We start from the raw sequence: 16,181 nt of genomic DNA on the forward strand, positions 1-16,181 counted from the left end.
TCCCCTTCCACAGGGACTTCGCCTGCCGTTCCAGTTTAGACTGTAACTGGGAGGAACACTGGCCTAGCTGCAGGAAGCCTGGGCTCTGCCTTGGCCCTGTCACTCTATACTCAGGGCAAGTCACTCATCCTCCCTGTGTCTGTTTTTTGTCTGTCCCAACAGGGCAACAGCACTTGTCCCTCTGCCTGCCAGGCAGCACTGAGCTTAGGTAGCCATGGACCCAGATGGAGGGCCTTCCCAGTGTTCTGCTGGCTCTTCACCTTCCTGCATCAGCAATGGGACATCTCCAATGGCAGAAGGTTCTGAATCTGCTCCACTGGAGAAGGTCACTCACCACAATGGGTGCAAACACCTTGGGGCCCAGCCAGCATAGAGTGAGTGGGAGGGAGGGATGAGAGGGCCCAGGCCCAGCCTATGGATGTCCCTGCTGTGGTGACCTATGGATCAGGGTCAGGGGACTGTGGTGTCTCTTCCCAACTCTTCAGGGAGTGTCAATGTAGAAACCTAAGAATCAGGAAGTGAGAAAGAGCCTTCTAGAAACTAGTATGGAGCTAACTCAGAACTTACTGGTCCTGCCAGCCTTACACTGGCTCAAGAGTTCTGTCTGAGTTCTGCTGCCAGGAAGCAGAGAGAAGGGGACCAGGACCTGGGTTTCCCCTGCTTGCACCTTTCTCCTTCCCCCTCAGCTCCTGGGTTTTCTGGGCTGTGTCTGCGTTAGCCTGCAGGGCTAGCCCCCTCTCTGAGCTGGGTGTTGTGGACTCAGCATAGACATCAGGCAGGCCAGGGGTTCTGAACTCTGGGTGAGGCTGCGAACCCCTCCTTCCTTTGTTTCCCATCATGCACTGTGCTTACCTTACTAGGAAACCTACAACCCTACCTTGGCTGTCATTCGTGTACACATCATGCCTTGCCCAATCAGCTTTGAGCTCCCTGAAACAGGGCATTGTTTTATTAATCTTTGCATACTTGCTACCTAGCACCGAGTCTGGCCCGTGGAAGGATCAGCTATACTTGGGATGGGCAGAGAAGAGTGCCCTGTGAGCCTGGAGGGTGTGAGGCTAAGGAGGCGGTCTGGACACAGGTAAGCACTCAGAAGGAGAAGGAGAGTGACTCAGGGAGGCAGGCAGCCTCCCTTCAATTTTCTTATTATTTGAGATGTGTGTGCAAATACACACACACACACACAATGTCAGGGAGAAGGGAGTGTAAAAGCCATTTGTACCTTTCTTTCATCTATAATCTATTAAATAGGGTTGAGGTTAGGATCTGACTTCTTTTTTTTTTTTTTTTTTTGAGACGGAATCTTGCTGTGTCACCCAGGCTGGAGTGCAGTGGCACATTCTCGGCTCACTGCAAGCTCCGCCTCCTGGGTTCAAGTCATTCTCCTGCCTCAGTCTCCCGAGTATTGGGACTACAGGCGCCCGCCACCACACCCAGCTAATATACATATATATATATATATATATATATATTATAGTAGAGACAGGGTTTCACCGTTTTAACCAGGATGGTCTTGATCTCCTGACCTCGTGATCCACCCACCTCGGCCTCCCAAAGTGCTGGGAATACAGACGTGAGCCACCGCGCCCGGCCGGGAACTGACTTCTTTATTTGTTCTGAAATGTATAGCTAATTATCTCAAGCCATTTGCTGAAGAGTTGATTCTTTACCCATTGATTTGAAATTACTGTCCACTCTCATTTCAAAGTTTCAGAATTTAAGTGGTTGGAGAGAACCATAGGCAAGTTCCCTGATGCACGTCCTCATTTAACATATGGAGACAACAGCTTCTCCATCAATATGTCTCATAGTATTGCTGTCAAGAGATAGATATGAACATTTGAGTAAAGACCCTATGCCCTCATATTGACAAGGCAACAAGAACAACAAACAGGACTTCTATTTCTCAAGTTTTTGAAGATATCTGTTCATCTGAAAAGTCACTGGGGTCCACGGGGAAAAGTCCCAAACCCATAGGTCGTGTTTGAGACATAAATGCCAACACTCACATGTGAGGAGATTTGGGTTTGGATTTTGGTACAAGGCGCTCATGCAAAGAGGGAAGTGAGAAGGCAGGCACCTATGGATGGACAGAGTGTCAACCTGGGCACAATTCAGTTCTGTGAATTTCAAGAGGTCACAAATGCCACTCTCATACTGTGAGCTTCTTGAGGCCAAAAGGCCGAGTCCGGTTTGCCCTCAAGCCTAGATGCATAGCAGGCATCTAATCAAACTTATTACACTGATTTTAAATGAATTTTTCCAGTTGGGGACACACTGGGAAATCAGAAGGTTGTGGGAAGGCGAATACTTCTCTTCTTCCATCCCTACTCCAAAATATTCTCTCATTTTTGTATTTAGCTGCAAATGAAGGAAAACCTGAGTAAGCATGGCTTTAAAAAAGGGGGATTTTATTTTATTTTCTGTCTCACTCATCAAGAAGCCCAAAGCAAGCACTCAGATGTCATCCTGGGCCCGTTTTTTCTGTATTCTTGTTCTCCTAACCTTTGTTGGAGAGGAGATAGGAGAGATAGGAGGTGGTAAAGTCCAAAGGTTTAAAGGCACACCAACCCAGGAGACCTTGATAATCTTTTTAGGAAGCTCCACCCCATAAGTTTCACCACTTTAGCTGCAGAGGAATCTGGACAGACAAGAACTGCTGGGGTGTGTGTGTGTGTGTGTGTGTGTATGTGTATGTGTGTGTGTGCTTACGCAAATAGATTTTGAAGGGTGCTTTCTACAGTTCACAAGATCTTATAAAGAATCTGCCTCCTATTAGAGCGGTCATTGCCCAACCTCCCCAATAGCACTTGGGTTTTCCTGTTGAGAGGCGGGACTGAGAGACAGGACTAGCTGGATTTCCTAGACCAACTGAGAATCCCTAAGCCTAGCTGGGAAGGTGACCGCATCCACCATTAAACACGGGGCTTGCAACTTAGCTCACACCCAACCAATCAGGTAGTAAAGAGAGCTCACTAAAATGCTAATTAGGCAAAAACAGGAGGTAAAGAAATAGCCAATCATATATCGCCTGAGAGCACAGCAGGAGGGACAATGGCTACCCTCTTTGGGTCCTCTCCCTTTGTACGGGAGCTCTGTTTTCACTCTATTAAATCTTGCAACTGAAAAAAAAAAAAAAAAGGAATCTGCCTCCCTTGCTGGGCGTGGTGGCTCACACCTGTAATCCCAGCACTTTGGGAGGCCGAGGTGGGTGGATCACGAGGTCAGGAGATCAAGACCATCCTGGCTAACATGATGAAACCTCGTCTCTACTAAAAAAAAAAAAAAAAAAAATTAGCCAGGTGTGGTGGCAGGCACTTGTAGTCCCAGCTACTCAGAAGGATGAGGCAGGAGAATGGCATGAACCCAGGAGGTGGAGGTTGCAGTGAGCCGAGATCGCGCCACTGCACTCTAGCCTGTGTGATAGAGTGAGACTCCATCTCAAAAAAAAAAAAAAAAAAAGGAATCTGCCTCCCAGCTACTCTCATGCTAAGCAAAATGGCAACCTTCTTGGTGTAGTTACCCCATGCCTTACTGCAATTCCACAGCTCAAACCCAAGAGTTGGGAGTGGGCTAGGAGCCCTGTGAGGGTGGCTCTGGAACTGCAGAGGGAAGGTTCAGGGATCTGGGCTTGCTGAACTCTGAGTTTAGACAGCTTGTTGGGCAACAGGGTCAGCCAGCAGAGAGCAGGCAGGTTGATGATGCAGGCAGAGAAGGTGAGATTGTGGCCATCTTGGGGAGGGGATACAACTGTCCTGATGAAGAAGCCCCTCGGGGCTTGACTCCTACTTGCCATTAGTAGTTATTTTTTAAGGCTGATAAAGGAAGTTTCATTTCTTCTTATCCAGGACATTTAGTGTGTAAAATAGCTTCGCCAGCTTGAAATTTCTAGTATTCCCTTGAATAACCTTCCTCAGCTCCTTGGACAGAGGCTTCCTCGGAAGCTGTGCTGCAACAGACCCCATATCCATCACACACCCAAAGTGTGGCCAGCTTGGGGTGCAAGGGGTCAGGGGTCTGTGAGCACCATATTCCTCTGGGCTGTCTTGACATTGGCTTTGATAGTGTCTGGGGTACTTCAGAATAAAGGCCTGGTGGGCCAGAAGTTTAGGAGGACCCTGGGCTGGGGATGGCCCTTAGGTGGAATGGAACAAGGGTTACGCAAACCAGATTAAGTGCCCTTCCGAGGATCATGGCTGGCAGACACTGCAAACCACAGATGAGCGGGAGGGCTGATCTTTGGGCAGCCAATGTGGAATTCCCCTTTGTGCAACTGTGGCACCACATCAGGCAATTTGGATTTTCCTTAGGGGATGGACACTGTGCTCTGTAACTTCTCATATGAGAAATTTGGCTTATCAGGGACCAGGACACCAGGTGTTGGAACCTTGGCCACCCAGAGGACCATAGCCATTTCTGCTCTATCTTTATGACTACCTAGGATAACCAGTGGGCTCCTAAGTGTGGGCAAAAATGGATTCTTTTAGCTCCAGGACAGTCCCTCTGGTGGGCTTTAGTTTGCTCCAGTCTCCACTGGATGACTGGCACCTCCAACCCAACATACCCAAGCAGGGCTGGGTCTGTAGGTAAGTGACTTCTGCAGTCATACAAGGTCCCATGACTAAAAGAGTCTTCCCCTTGCTCTGCTATCACCATCTTGAAATTCTCAATAACTGTTGAGCAGGAGGTTCCACATTTTTATTTTGTACTGCCCTCCCCTGCCAATTTATGTAGTTGATTCTGGATCTGAGAGTAAAATCATCTCTCTCTGCTTTCACCTTCCTCCAGTGCACCCTAGCTCAGTAAATGGAACTATCAATTAACTCTAGAAATGATTTGTTGGTCCCTCCCTTTTCCTTGCCCATCTATGTTCAATCTGTCACCAGAACCTCCAGATTTTTCTTCATAAACATTTCTCTAATCTACTGCTTTGTCTCCATTTCCATCATCACCAACAATGACTGTCTAGTTCAAGCTACTATCTGTTGGTAGAAGAGTTGAGGCAGGACTGGCTTGTCTGTCATAATATAAAAGAGTCTTGGAAGATGTCCGGGGTCCAGGGTCTCAAACTGCTCATGGCCTTTGGAACACCAAGCTCTGTGCCAAATTGTGGAAGGCTGCCCTGCTGCACCACAAATCTAAGCCCAGGACATAAAACCCCTCGTGGCTAGGGCTTAGGGCATAAAATCCATCGTAGCCTCTGGAATGTGCACAGACTTGGTTGCTCTCCCAGGCTCGTAAACATGCTCTCCATTATCTTGAGCAGCACAGCATATTCTATATGTGTCAAAGAAAATGCTAAACTGTCACATCTATGCTTGATGCACCACTACCTTTCTACCCCCACATCCTCTTGCCCTCAACTGTTTACCCCCAAGTCCTCACCACCTGCTTCTTTGTTCGATCACCAATAAATAATGTGGGCTCCCAAAACTTGGGGCCTTCACAGCCTCCGTACCAGCGTTGGCCCCCTGGACCCACTTTATGCACGCTTAACTTGTCTTTGCTCATTCCTTTGACTCCGCCAGACTTTGTAGCCCCCATGGCCTGGTGCTGGGTCTCATCACCCCAACATTATCTTATCTCTCCTGGACTCCAAAATAAATGCCAAGTTGGTGTTCTAATATCCATTCTCTAGACGTTCTCCATGTTGTAGCAAGTCATTATTTCCAAGCACCAATCTGATCATGACTCTGTTGCTACTTGAACCCTTCCTTGGCTTCCCACTTTCCCTCTCTTGGTCAAATAAGGACTCATATTCTTAATGTTTTCTATAACTTCCTTTATCATCTGACCCTGCCTATCTCTTCTGCTTCAACTTGCGGCACTCTCCACTTTCTACTTCCCTCTGCACTCCAGCCTCATTGACTTTCTTCTTCTTTTTTTTCAAATGATCCACATGATCTCTCTCTCTCTTTTTTTTTTTTTTAAAGAGACAGGGTCTTGCTATGTTGCCCAGGCTGTTTTTGAACTCCTAGGTTCAAGTGATCCTCTTGCCTCAGCCTCCAAGTGGCTGGGCTTACATACATCAGCCACTATGCCCAGTGATTTATCCCCTCTTTCTCCTATCACAGGGCCTTTGCACATTTAGTTCTCCTTTCCTATTCTCCTCCTGTCTTCATCCTTCAGCTCTCAGCTCAGATGTTCCTTCCTCAAATGAGTTCATCATTCCCCAGTCTAGGTCAGGCCCCCTGGGTGTATCTTCTCGGAACACCTTGCTCCTGCCCCTCCATAGTATTTATGTTGGTTTGAATTAGACATGTGGCTGTGTGATCATTTGATTGACCTCTGTCTCTCCTGTTAGACTGTGGCCACCTTGAGGGCAGGGCCTGTATCTATTTTTGATGAGTATTGTTTGCTCAGTACTCAGCATGGTTCTGGGCACATCCAAGGTTCTCACTAAATATTTGTTGGCTGACTGAGTGGCTGAGCATGTGCTTCCTAAACTTTTTGTAGTGCTACATGGCTGTATGTCTATTGTTCTTCCATCTCTTATAAAGTATAAGTAGAGAATGGACTCATCTGAAGAAACCACTATCCTTACAAACTATATGCGTATACCCATTATAGCTTTTCCAGTTTTTAAAAGAATTGATCTGATTACTAATTAGTGCTCTTCCAGGCATATGTTAACTCTCCCATGGCTGCTGGAATGTAAAAATTCTATAGGATGTCAGAAGAGGAGGGAGTCTTACACATTATCAAATTCACGTGTCTTATTTTACAAATGGGCAAACAGAGGCCTGGAGAAGACTTTCCCAGGTCCTAGAGGTAGTTAATGGCAAAGGTAGAATTTGAATGCAATTCTTTTTCAAATCAGTACCTAATTCCTTTACTCACATAAGTATCAAATAACTCTGAGTTCTCTGGGCCTGCAGCAACAATTAGGGGCAGTTGTCTAAAATGTATACAGTGTGTGAGGTTGTGGTGGTAAGAAGTTGGAAGTCTGTGACAATAAGTTTCCATCTATTAAACAGTTATGAATCTATTTTATACTCCTTGGGTACCTTAGGTTTAGGAATTGGGGATGATAGTGAGGTTGGCTTAGATATTTTTGTCTTAGGGGAAGATTTTGAGCCTTGGAATATTTTCAGACAGAACAGCATTTCTATTTTGTCTCTGATCCATGAGTGTCACAGTATTAAAAAGCGTAGTTTGGCCTGCCTTCCCACTGCAGTACCCCTACAGGAGCAACACCTTCCAGAAACCTTATGAAAGAGAGGAGAGGGGCTGGGCGCAGTGGCTCACGCCTGTAATCCCAGCATTTTGGGAGGCTGAGGTGGGTTGATCACTAGGTCAGGAGTTTAAGACTAGTTTGGCCAACATGGTGAAACCCTGTCTCTACTAAAAATACAAAAATTAGCTGGGCATGGTGGTGGGTGCCTGTAATCCCAGCTACTGCGGAGGCTGAGGCAAGAGAATCACTTGAACCCGGGAGGCTGAGGCTGCAGTAAGCAGAGATCACACCACTGTGCTCCAGCTTGGGTGACAGAGTGAGACTCTGTCTCATTAAAAAAAAAAAAAAAAAAAGGAGAAAGTTGAGCACTTCCCATCATCTTGGCCATTCTGGTCCTTACCTCTAAAATGTGCCACTGACTCTCAATCTTCCCTGTACTCTGTTTGTTTTGTGCATTTTGGAGGCACAGCTGCATTGCACGTGAAGATGCAGGTGCTTCCTCCAACCTTGGATTCATGCTACTTCCACTATGACTGTCATTTACTGGTTAGCTCATAGACTAAGGAAGAAGGGAAAGGGAGTGGGTGCGAGTAACTGCGTCCAGCCTTGCCCTCGGTTCCCTAAGTCAGCTGTTGGCGAACTATGTGGATCCCTTTACAGTCTTCAAAGTTATTGAGGACCCCCAAAGAACTTTCACTTATGTGGGTTATATATACATACATGTATATATACACACACACACATATATATACACACACACACACATATATAAACATTTATCATATTAGAAAGTAAAACTGAGAAATTTTAAAAATACTTCCTATGACATCATTTTAAAGTCATAAACAATAATAAACCCTTACATGTTAGCATGACTTTTTTTTTTTTTTTGACGGAAAATTTGTATTTTAATTATTTTTATGTACAGAAAACTCAACAGTGTACATTTAACCCAGCTTAGTGGCAAGTTCTTTAGCCTTTGCCTTTTCGAGCTTGGCGATACGAGCCACGGACTTGGGACCCAGGACATTGCCGCCCCAGTGACGGCGGATCTCATCGTATCTGTCGTTGTAATTGGTCCTGATAGCTTCCACCAGCTTAGCCAAAGCGCCTTTGTCTTCCGAGTTCACCTGTGTGAAGGCGACAGTGGTGCAGGTCTTCCTGTGGACTAGACGACCCAGTCTGGCCTTCCCCTTGATAATGCAGTAAGGGACCCCCATTTTACGACACAGGGCAGGCAAGAAGACAACCAGCTCGATGGGATCCACGTCGTGTGCAATCACCACCAGCTGAGCTTTCTTGTTCTCCACCAAGGTGGTGACGGTGTTAACTCCTGCTCGAAGGACAGGTGGTCTCTTAGTGGGAACATCCCCTTTGCCAGCAGCTTTCTTCTCGGCCTGGGCCAACAGCCTCTGCTTCTTCTCTTGCTTTGTCTCTAGTCTGTACTTGTGGGCCAGCTTAAGCAGCTGAGTAGCTGTTTGGCGGTCCAGGGCCTGGGTGAACTGGTTAATAGCAGGAGGCACTTTCAGCCGCTTATAGAGGATGGCTCTCTGACGCTGCAACCTGATATAGCGAGGCCATTTCACAAAGCGGGTGAGGTCTCTTTTGGGCTGGATGTCCTGTCCAATGCCAAAATTCTTAGGTCTTTTCTCAAACAGGGGATTCACCACTTTCTTGGCCTCCTGCTTTTTCACGACAGCAGGGGCCGGAGCCACTTTCTTTCCCTTGGCCTTCTTTCCTTTCGGCATCTTGGGCGGCGGGAGGAGAAAACAGCATGACATTTTTAAATGAGATGTAACTATTTTCCAAACCAAAACACATTTAGTGAGAAGAGTGGCATTGTTTTGCATTTTTTCCCAAGCCTCTTTAATTCTCTGGCTTGATAGAAGCAGGATCCTCACAACTGCTCCTACATCCGGTCTGTTGTAATAACGCCGTTTTAGTCAGAGCATAAAAATTTTCCCGTGGAAAAGGGAAGACCTCTCAAGGTTTCTCAGACCACCCTTAGAGAATGAATGCTGTAAGTGTTTCACAGAAGTCTCTGGGTGAGGACGAGCGGGAGGAGAATGATCAAAATGTGGCCTCAGAGGCAGGTGCAGAGGATGTACCAACAGGGCACCTGGCCTGGGTAGATAAGGGAGAAGCCCACTGCTGTGTTCTTTATTCAGAGTTTCCAAATAACCAGGGTGGTCTTTCAGTTTATCAGCTCCTGTGAGCCTCTCACATGTCACGGAAGCTACAGTGCCTCACAAGCAGTGTTTGTGGTTTCAAGTCAAAACCCATGGGAGTTCTGGGGTTGATTTAGCAGTGACCTAGCATTACTGTAAACCCCTTCTCCAAGGGGCCCCAGGCCTAGGACTAGGTTCTAGGGGCTGGGCGTGGTCAAGGGGCACAGAGCTGTTGGACAGACTCTGCTGCAGGCTTATTTTGGGCTCTGCTTTTTTCTTCTGCCTTTCTTTCTCCTCTCTCCCTCCTCTTTAATTCCAAGGGGTATTAAAAACCCTGCTGAGTCTTTGGTAACCCTTGTGCTTTCTCAGTTTTTAGAACAACATTAAAAATAAAAACAGACATTTCCTAGCCCCACTGGCCAGAATTTATCCAATTAAATCAATATCATTGGCTTGCCATTCTCTTCTCATCCCATGCAGATTTGCCTGGCACACACAGTAGGTGGACTCTAAGTGCTCTGGCGAATTTAGAAATCATTTCATAAGGAGGGCGCCCTTTTAGGAACTGGGTCAGACATTGTGTGGTCAGATTAAAGCTCAATCCCTGGTTGCCCACCTGACTGTGGGAGACCATCTATAGAAGGAGGGGAAAAAAACTCTTTTTCCCCTGGTGCTGGACTAAGAACTCCAGAGGCCCTAAGTTGTTTCAACCTTCAGATACAGTTCAAAATAGTTTAAGGAGACCCAACAAGGTTCTGATACTCTTTTGATGATTTTAAAAAGTATTCCTTTTAAGATTAAAATACTTGAAATACTTACTTAAAATACAAGGAATACTTTCTAAACAGTATTATTCTTTCAAGTAATTAAGGATAATCTGTTTGTACCTTTTGTACTGTTTGGCTTTTGGGTGATCTGAGACTGTTCCCAGCAAGAACCTTGAATTCAGGTGCCTCAAGCAGTGGGTTGGATATAAATTGGTATCAGGTAGTCAGTTGGTTTCATGAAAGTGGCTAAGGGTTGTGCACTTGAGCCTCTCTTATGTGGCAGACCTTATATACCTCTGACAGCAAAGGCTGGAAATGCCTTCCCCACTTTGCCCAATCCCCAGCCCTACCCTGGGTCCAAGTGTTCTGTTACTGGAAACCCCAAGATGTGCTCTGTCTTTGGGCTTGTCTTTGCAGCAGAGCATGGTGGTTAAGTGTGTGGGCCCTGGAGTCAGACTGGATTTGCAACCCAGCTCTGCCCTTTCCCATCTGTGTGACCTTGGACAAGTTTCTGAGCTTCCCTGTGGGACACTATCTATATACAATTGGAGATGATAATTGGCAGTGTCATAGTGTTGCAAGGGCGGAATGAGTGACTGTACACAATGCTTGGATGAATACTTGACATACGGCAAGTAGTCAGTCCATCCGAGGTGTAGTGGCTGATGATTTTCCTTGGGAATACTCAGCTGCTAAAAGCTAAGTATGTCTCTTCATGTATCTGAAGACTTGGAACAGAGCAGGTTTCAACTCCAATATTCTGAGGATGTTACAGGGAGACAGAGAAGTCAGTCTCATAGTAGAAAGACTGTCTGGCTCAGGCATTTACGAGATCCAGTTTCCAGCCCCGGACCTTCTACTGTGAGATCCCAAACAAGTTCCTTTTCATCCCTTGGCCTTGCTTTCTGCATCAGTAAGCCAAGGGCTTGCCAAAGTTGTTTTTCTAAGAAGATTTCCAAAGCTACGGCCCTTGAATTTTGTGATTCCCCTATCTCTCCTCCCAGCCTGCCCCTTCTGTTCCCCTTGGCCGGAGTGAGCGAACGTGAGTGGTTCTGATACACATTTTCCTTCCTTTCCAAACCCACCAGGTCAGCACAAGACCAGGCCCTGTCAGCCTCTTCTAGCTCATAGCTTCTGCCTAGCTCTGGAAGTGCCATTCTGTAAGAGAAACAAAACCTTTTCCTCCGGCAGCTTTTGCGTGTGTTCACCTGTATTTCCTTCTCGCAATCCTGGCCCCCAGCACTTTGAGCTTGCAGTTTCGTTGTGAGTCAGGCCTGCTGAGAGCAGTGGAAATCAGAAGAGCCTCCACTTGGTAGGGGAGGACGTGATGCTGCCTTTTCCTCAAGAGCATGGCCCTGGGGGCGGCGGGGGTGTGGAAGGGAGGTGGTCACCTTCCGGAAGTGGATTTCTCACATTGACTGTTTCAGGGAGAAAAGAAGATTACTGGAAAGCCCTAGAAAGCGCTTCACATCTCTTTCAGAAAGAACTTTGCATTCTTAAGCAATTATCTGCACCACGCAGTAAAATGTCTGTGTTGCTTTGATGCCTGCGCGACGCAGGCCTATGCCGAGGGGGAAGTGTTCATGGCGTAGTTGACTCCCGACATGGGATTCAGATAATACATTCCCTTGAGAGAGGTGACCATGGGATGCTGAATTCCCATGGCAGAGCACAGTGAGGCCAGTCTGGGTGCTGGTTCAGTCCCAGGAGTTGCCAGCTGCTCTGGGCTTTGAAGTCTTAAAGTCCCCCAATGCCTCCATTGCATCCCATGGGAAAAGCCAAGCAGGTAGGGAGGAATGGCCAGTGCTGGAAACAGGATATCTGACCCCTGTGAAAACCACTGTGTATGAACACTCAGGCCATGCAGGCTCTGGATCAGCAGATTCTTGGATCCTTGAAGGAGTGTCCATGCAGATGGACTTCAGGTAGACTGAAGACCCATGAAACACAAACATACGGATAATGCAAAAGAATACATACACCACCCCCAATTTAGAAGTGCCTGTTTTCTATGGACTTGAGTGGCAACCATTGGCTCTTCCTTAACCCTGCTTGTGAGAAATCCTTTATGAAATCACCAGCAACTGCTAGAGAGCCAGGAGGTCAAATACAGTGGTGGGAAAGAAGCCATGAAAATGATGCTGAAATCCCTGGGTGGTTCTAATCCCGGAGGTGGAGATCCTGTGGGGCTGATTTGGTGAGCGGGGGCAGGTCGGGAGGAGAGTAGGTCATCTGGGAGCAGGTAGTTAAGCAGGGCAGAAGGTTAGCATTTCAATGGAGGGCCTACAGCCCCTCAGAGGGGAAAGTTCAGAGGGACCTCCAGAGAGGGCAGCTAGGGAGAGGGAGTAGAGTGTGACAGAAGTTGACCCAAGATGACCTTGACTATTTCAGATGTTGCCTGAGGCTGTTCATATGTCCAGTAGGAGAAAGAAGCTGTCCTTTGTAAATCTCATAGACCCCTAGCTCCCAAGAACCTGAACTAAGTTTGATGCTATTTATAGTGTAACCCAATTGCTTTGTAGACTGGGAATGAATCAACATTTATAAGTAGAGTTTCTACAAATATGTTGCTCCAAGTTCCAAAAAAGTGACTTACAGACATCTGTGCAAAATTGGAAAGCTACCTGCACCAAAGTGTATAAACATATATCTGGTCAAAGGGGTTGCACGATGTAAACTGTGTGTTTGGGAGAGGTGGTGACGGGGACTTGGGGTGGGGAAGGGAAAGGGGAGGGATATAGGACATCCTTAGAGGGTGTCATGAGCAAGCTGGCCTCACCAAAGCTCTGCCATTGGAATCCAGAATCCCATATACGTCTTCACCAAGGATACCCTATCATATCTGTAAGATGGAAAACATAATGATACTTACCTCCTGGCTATGAGAAAAAAATGGGATAAATGCTTGTCATAGTGCACAGCACATAGCAAGCACTCAGTGACTTTAACCTGACAAACCATTGCTTGCTCTACAATGACTATAACTATACTGAGACTACTACAGCTACTATGGCCAGTACTATCAGGACAGCTATGACTGTTGATACCACCACAATTTCTCTTTCTCTTCTGGGCTTCCTGTAATGACTTTGAACATCCAAAGACTGGTGCAAGTGGAGGGAGAGTTAATGTCCCCACAGTGCTTTCTGTGTGAGTGAAGGTTGGCTGGGGACTAAAAGGCAAGGTCCTTGGTGGAGTGGGACACAGGAGCTTCTGGTCACTGTGACCGTAGCTGGGGCTTCTGTTTCATTTCAGGTAAAATCAGAGGGCTTTAGAGTAAATGGGAGGGGAGGAGGAGAGACTGAGTTGCAGCAGGCCACATTGAACCAGGCCACATTGAACCAGGCCACATTGAACCAGGCCACATTGAACCAGGCCACATTGAACCAGGCCACATTGAACCAGGCCACATTGAACCAGGCCACATTGAACCAGGCCACATTGAACCAGAACTTGCTTCTCTATAGGCTGCAGTGGTAGGAAAATTGGGGTTGAAGCTGCTAGGGCCACGGTAACCAGGGTGTGGTCCTGTGGAAATGGTGCGAGGGATTCTGAGCTCTTCACATTGACCCCACCCTTCTCCCCAGTACTTCCCACCCTAGCTAAGCTAAAGGCCACATGGAGGTTCATTCAGCTGTAGTTACTGCCATCAACCTTCTGAGAACAACCAAGTTAACATGTTAAATTCTGTTCTCCAGCCCCCAAGCCACAGGAGAACAGAAAGCATTCTTAAAGTCTTAGTTTTTTCAAACCACCAAGACAGGTTCACTTTTCAAAGCACTCATTGTATCAGCAAAACTCCACTCTCACAAACCATCAGTGGCAGCCCAGGGCTTTCAGAACACAGCCCAACCTAGCTTGACATTTGCACTCCCAAATGCCTTCACAACTTTCCTTCCCACAGGTTCTCTGCACAAGATCTCTAACCAAAACAAGGGGGCTCTCACTATTGTCAGCATATACCCTGTACTCTCCCGCCTCCTTACTTCCACGCATGGCTTCACTGGCCTGCAATAACCACCCTCCCTTTTTCCAACAGAATTCTTTCAATTCAGCACTACCTCTTCCATGAGCCTTCCTTTAACAACCTGACTCCACTGAGATTTCATTAAAAAAAAAAATCCTCCAGTGCTTATGACCATCCTTGGCAGTATTTTGTGTACCCTGCCTTAGAGTTGTGAAATGTCTTTGCCTGCGTGGATGCATGTGTGCACATATGCATATGTGTGTATTTCATCCCTGTGGCCTGGACCCATGTTTTATATATGCCAGAGATAGAGAGGAGACACAGTCTAGCTTGGTGTGTATATTTTTCTCATTTTGGCTAAGGCACAGGTTTACTATTCGCAAATGGTAAAGACCTAGGTCTGGGAAAAGGAGGCCCGGGTTTTTGTCTTTCTTCTATGTGACTGTGAGCTGTCTTCCACCTTCAATGAGTCTCGATTTCTGTCTCTGTGAAATGGAGAGACTCCTCAGTTCTTTCTCCTGCTTTACAGAGGATCAAAGAGATGTGTCAATAGGTTGAAATACTTAAAAGCCACAAAATAGCTAAATGCATGAAAGAGCCCCTCTGTGGTCTTGTCCTTGACTCAAGAAGGGAGGCTCTGGTGGCTTTTCTCAGAACCAGCGGTAGGACTAGGATCCAGGAGTTTCTCCTCCCCAGCCATGCCACAAACCACCAAGCCACACAATCTTTTCCTGGGCTGTGTTATCCTTTCCACTGCACTATGTGGTGCAGCCCGTCAGGTCTCGCTTTCCTTTCCACCAGCCACATTCATAGCCATGGGAATCCGTGTTTTTCAGCAAGCTTCCTTCTAAAATCCCCCTCTGCCCAGGGTTCCTGGGGACCCTGTGGACCTTCCTTCCTTGTGACATGGTTGGGGAAACACACTGGTCTGCAGACCTCTTATTCATCTTCACGATCCCGGAGGTGGCTTGAGCAATCTTATCTGTTATGTGAGTGTGCTCACATGTGTGTGTGCGTGTGTGACTCTTTGCAGCTGTCCTATGACTAACTGATGCCAGTTATCTGATACTGTATACTGTGTGCCCACCATATGCTATAGACTGAGACATGTGCTGACCCAAGCCCTAGACCCCAGGCGAGGCCAATGGCAAACTACTACCTGTCTTAGTTGGTCTCCCCTATCGCTCTTTGATGTCTTACTATGTATAAGACACTTCATATTGTTTCATTTTAAGTTTTACAACAATCTAAAGATTTGATCCAATCATTAATTCTATTTTACAGTAGCATAAAATAAGGCTCAAGTCTCCTGATAATCAGTTCGTTCTTTTACCCATATCTCCATGCAGAGACAAATAATGTGACTCCAATAATTAAATTTTGTTTTTTTTTTTTTTTTTTGGTCTCAACAACTTTAGAGGTACAAGTGATTTTTGGTTACATGGATGAACTGTACAGTGGTGAAGTCTAGGATTTTAGTGCACCTTGTCCAGGCCTCTGACACCTCTTCCCTTTCCCCCATTGCCCCCGACTGCCCCAGGACCAGATTAGCTGAGGCAGAAGCAGTTAGAGGTGCTGGAAAGTTGTTAGGGTTTTCACCATCTCCAGAATCTGCTTAGCACATGCCTCAACCTAAGGCAGTGCAGGCAGGACGGAGGCAAGAGCCTTGATTCCATAGGGGTTTCTCTTAGCCCAGATTCCAGAAAGTTGAGGATGACACGATAGATGACCTTTGATATCTTTCTTCATTCCATTTTGCTAAGTTATTCTCTGTTGTGCGGTGCCTGTGTGTGTAAGGCATTTCCAGGCAGAGGAGCTTTCCTGGGTCTGGTCAGTTTTACCATCTCATCTGCTGATCAAGATGTAAAAGATGGACCGTGTACGTCGTATCCACGAATAATCAGATACCAATCAGAATGCCAGAGTGACCTTTTCTTTTTCCTCCTTGGAAAGAAAGAGATTGTTTCAAGGGATAGCTGTAGGGTTAGATAGAGAGGACTGACTGGAAAGTGATTTGATGATCTGAAGTCCTGGCGTTCCAAGAAGGTTGCTCTGGGCTTATAGTGCAGTACGAGAGATCTTTGTCGAACTGAAGAAGATGC

General features: G+C 46.6%; 1 protein-coding gene and 1 long non-coding RNA gene across 3 annotated transcripts in view; one reads left to right on the forward strand and one right to left on the reverse strand.

Annotated features, from left to right (window-relative positions):
• Positions 1–16,181, forward strand: part of LOC117076750 — a 63,586-nt gene that overhangs the window by 2,826 nt on the left and 44,579 nt on the right. The window contains exon 2 of one of the 2 annotated variants that reach the window (XR_004434465.1): positions 978–1,081. The exons of the other annotated variant lie outside the window; for it this stretch is intronic. This is a non-coding gene — a long non-coding RNA (uncharacterized LOC117076750). The remainder of the gene's footprint in view (positions 1–977; positions 1,082–16,181) is intronic. 2 annotated transcript variants of the gene reach the window in all.
• Positions 8,054–8,961, reverse strand: LOC117076747 (60S ribosomal protein L7a-like). Its single transcript, XM_033200577.1, has one exon. It carries the CDS (start codon positions 8,956–8,958, stop codon positions 8,125–8,127), a length of 834 nt encoding a protein of 277 aa, XP_033056468.1. The 5' UTR covers positions 8,959–8,961; the 3' UTR covers positions 8,054–8,124.

This window comes from Trachypithecus francoisi, unplaced genomic scaffold, assembly GCF_009764315.1.
Source record: "Trachypithecus francoisi isolate TF-2019V2 unplaced genomic scaffold, Tfra_2.0 Lachesis_group5, whole genome shotgun sequence".
NCBI classification, from domain to species: domain Eukaryota; kingdom Metazoa; phylum Chordata; class Mammalia; order Primates; family Cercopithecidae; genus Trachypithecus; species Trachypithecus francoisi.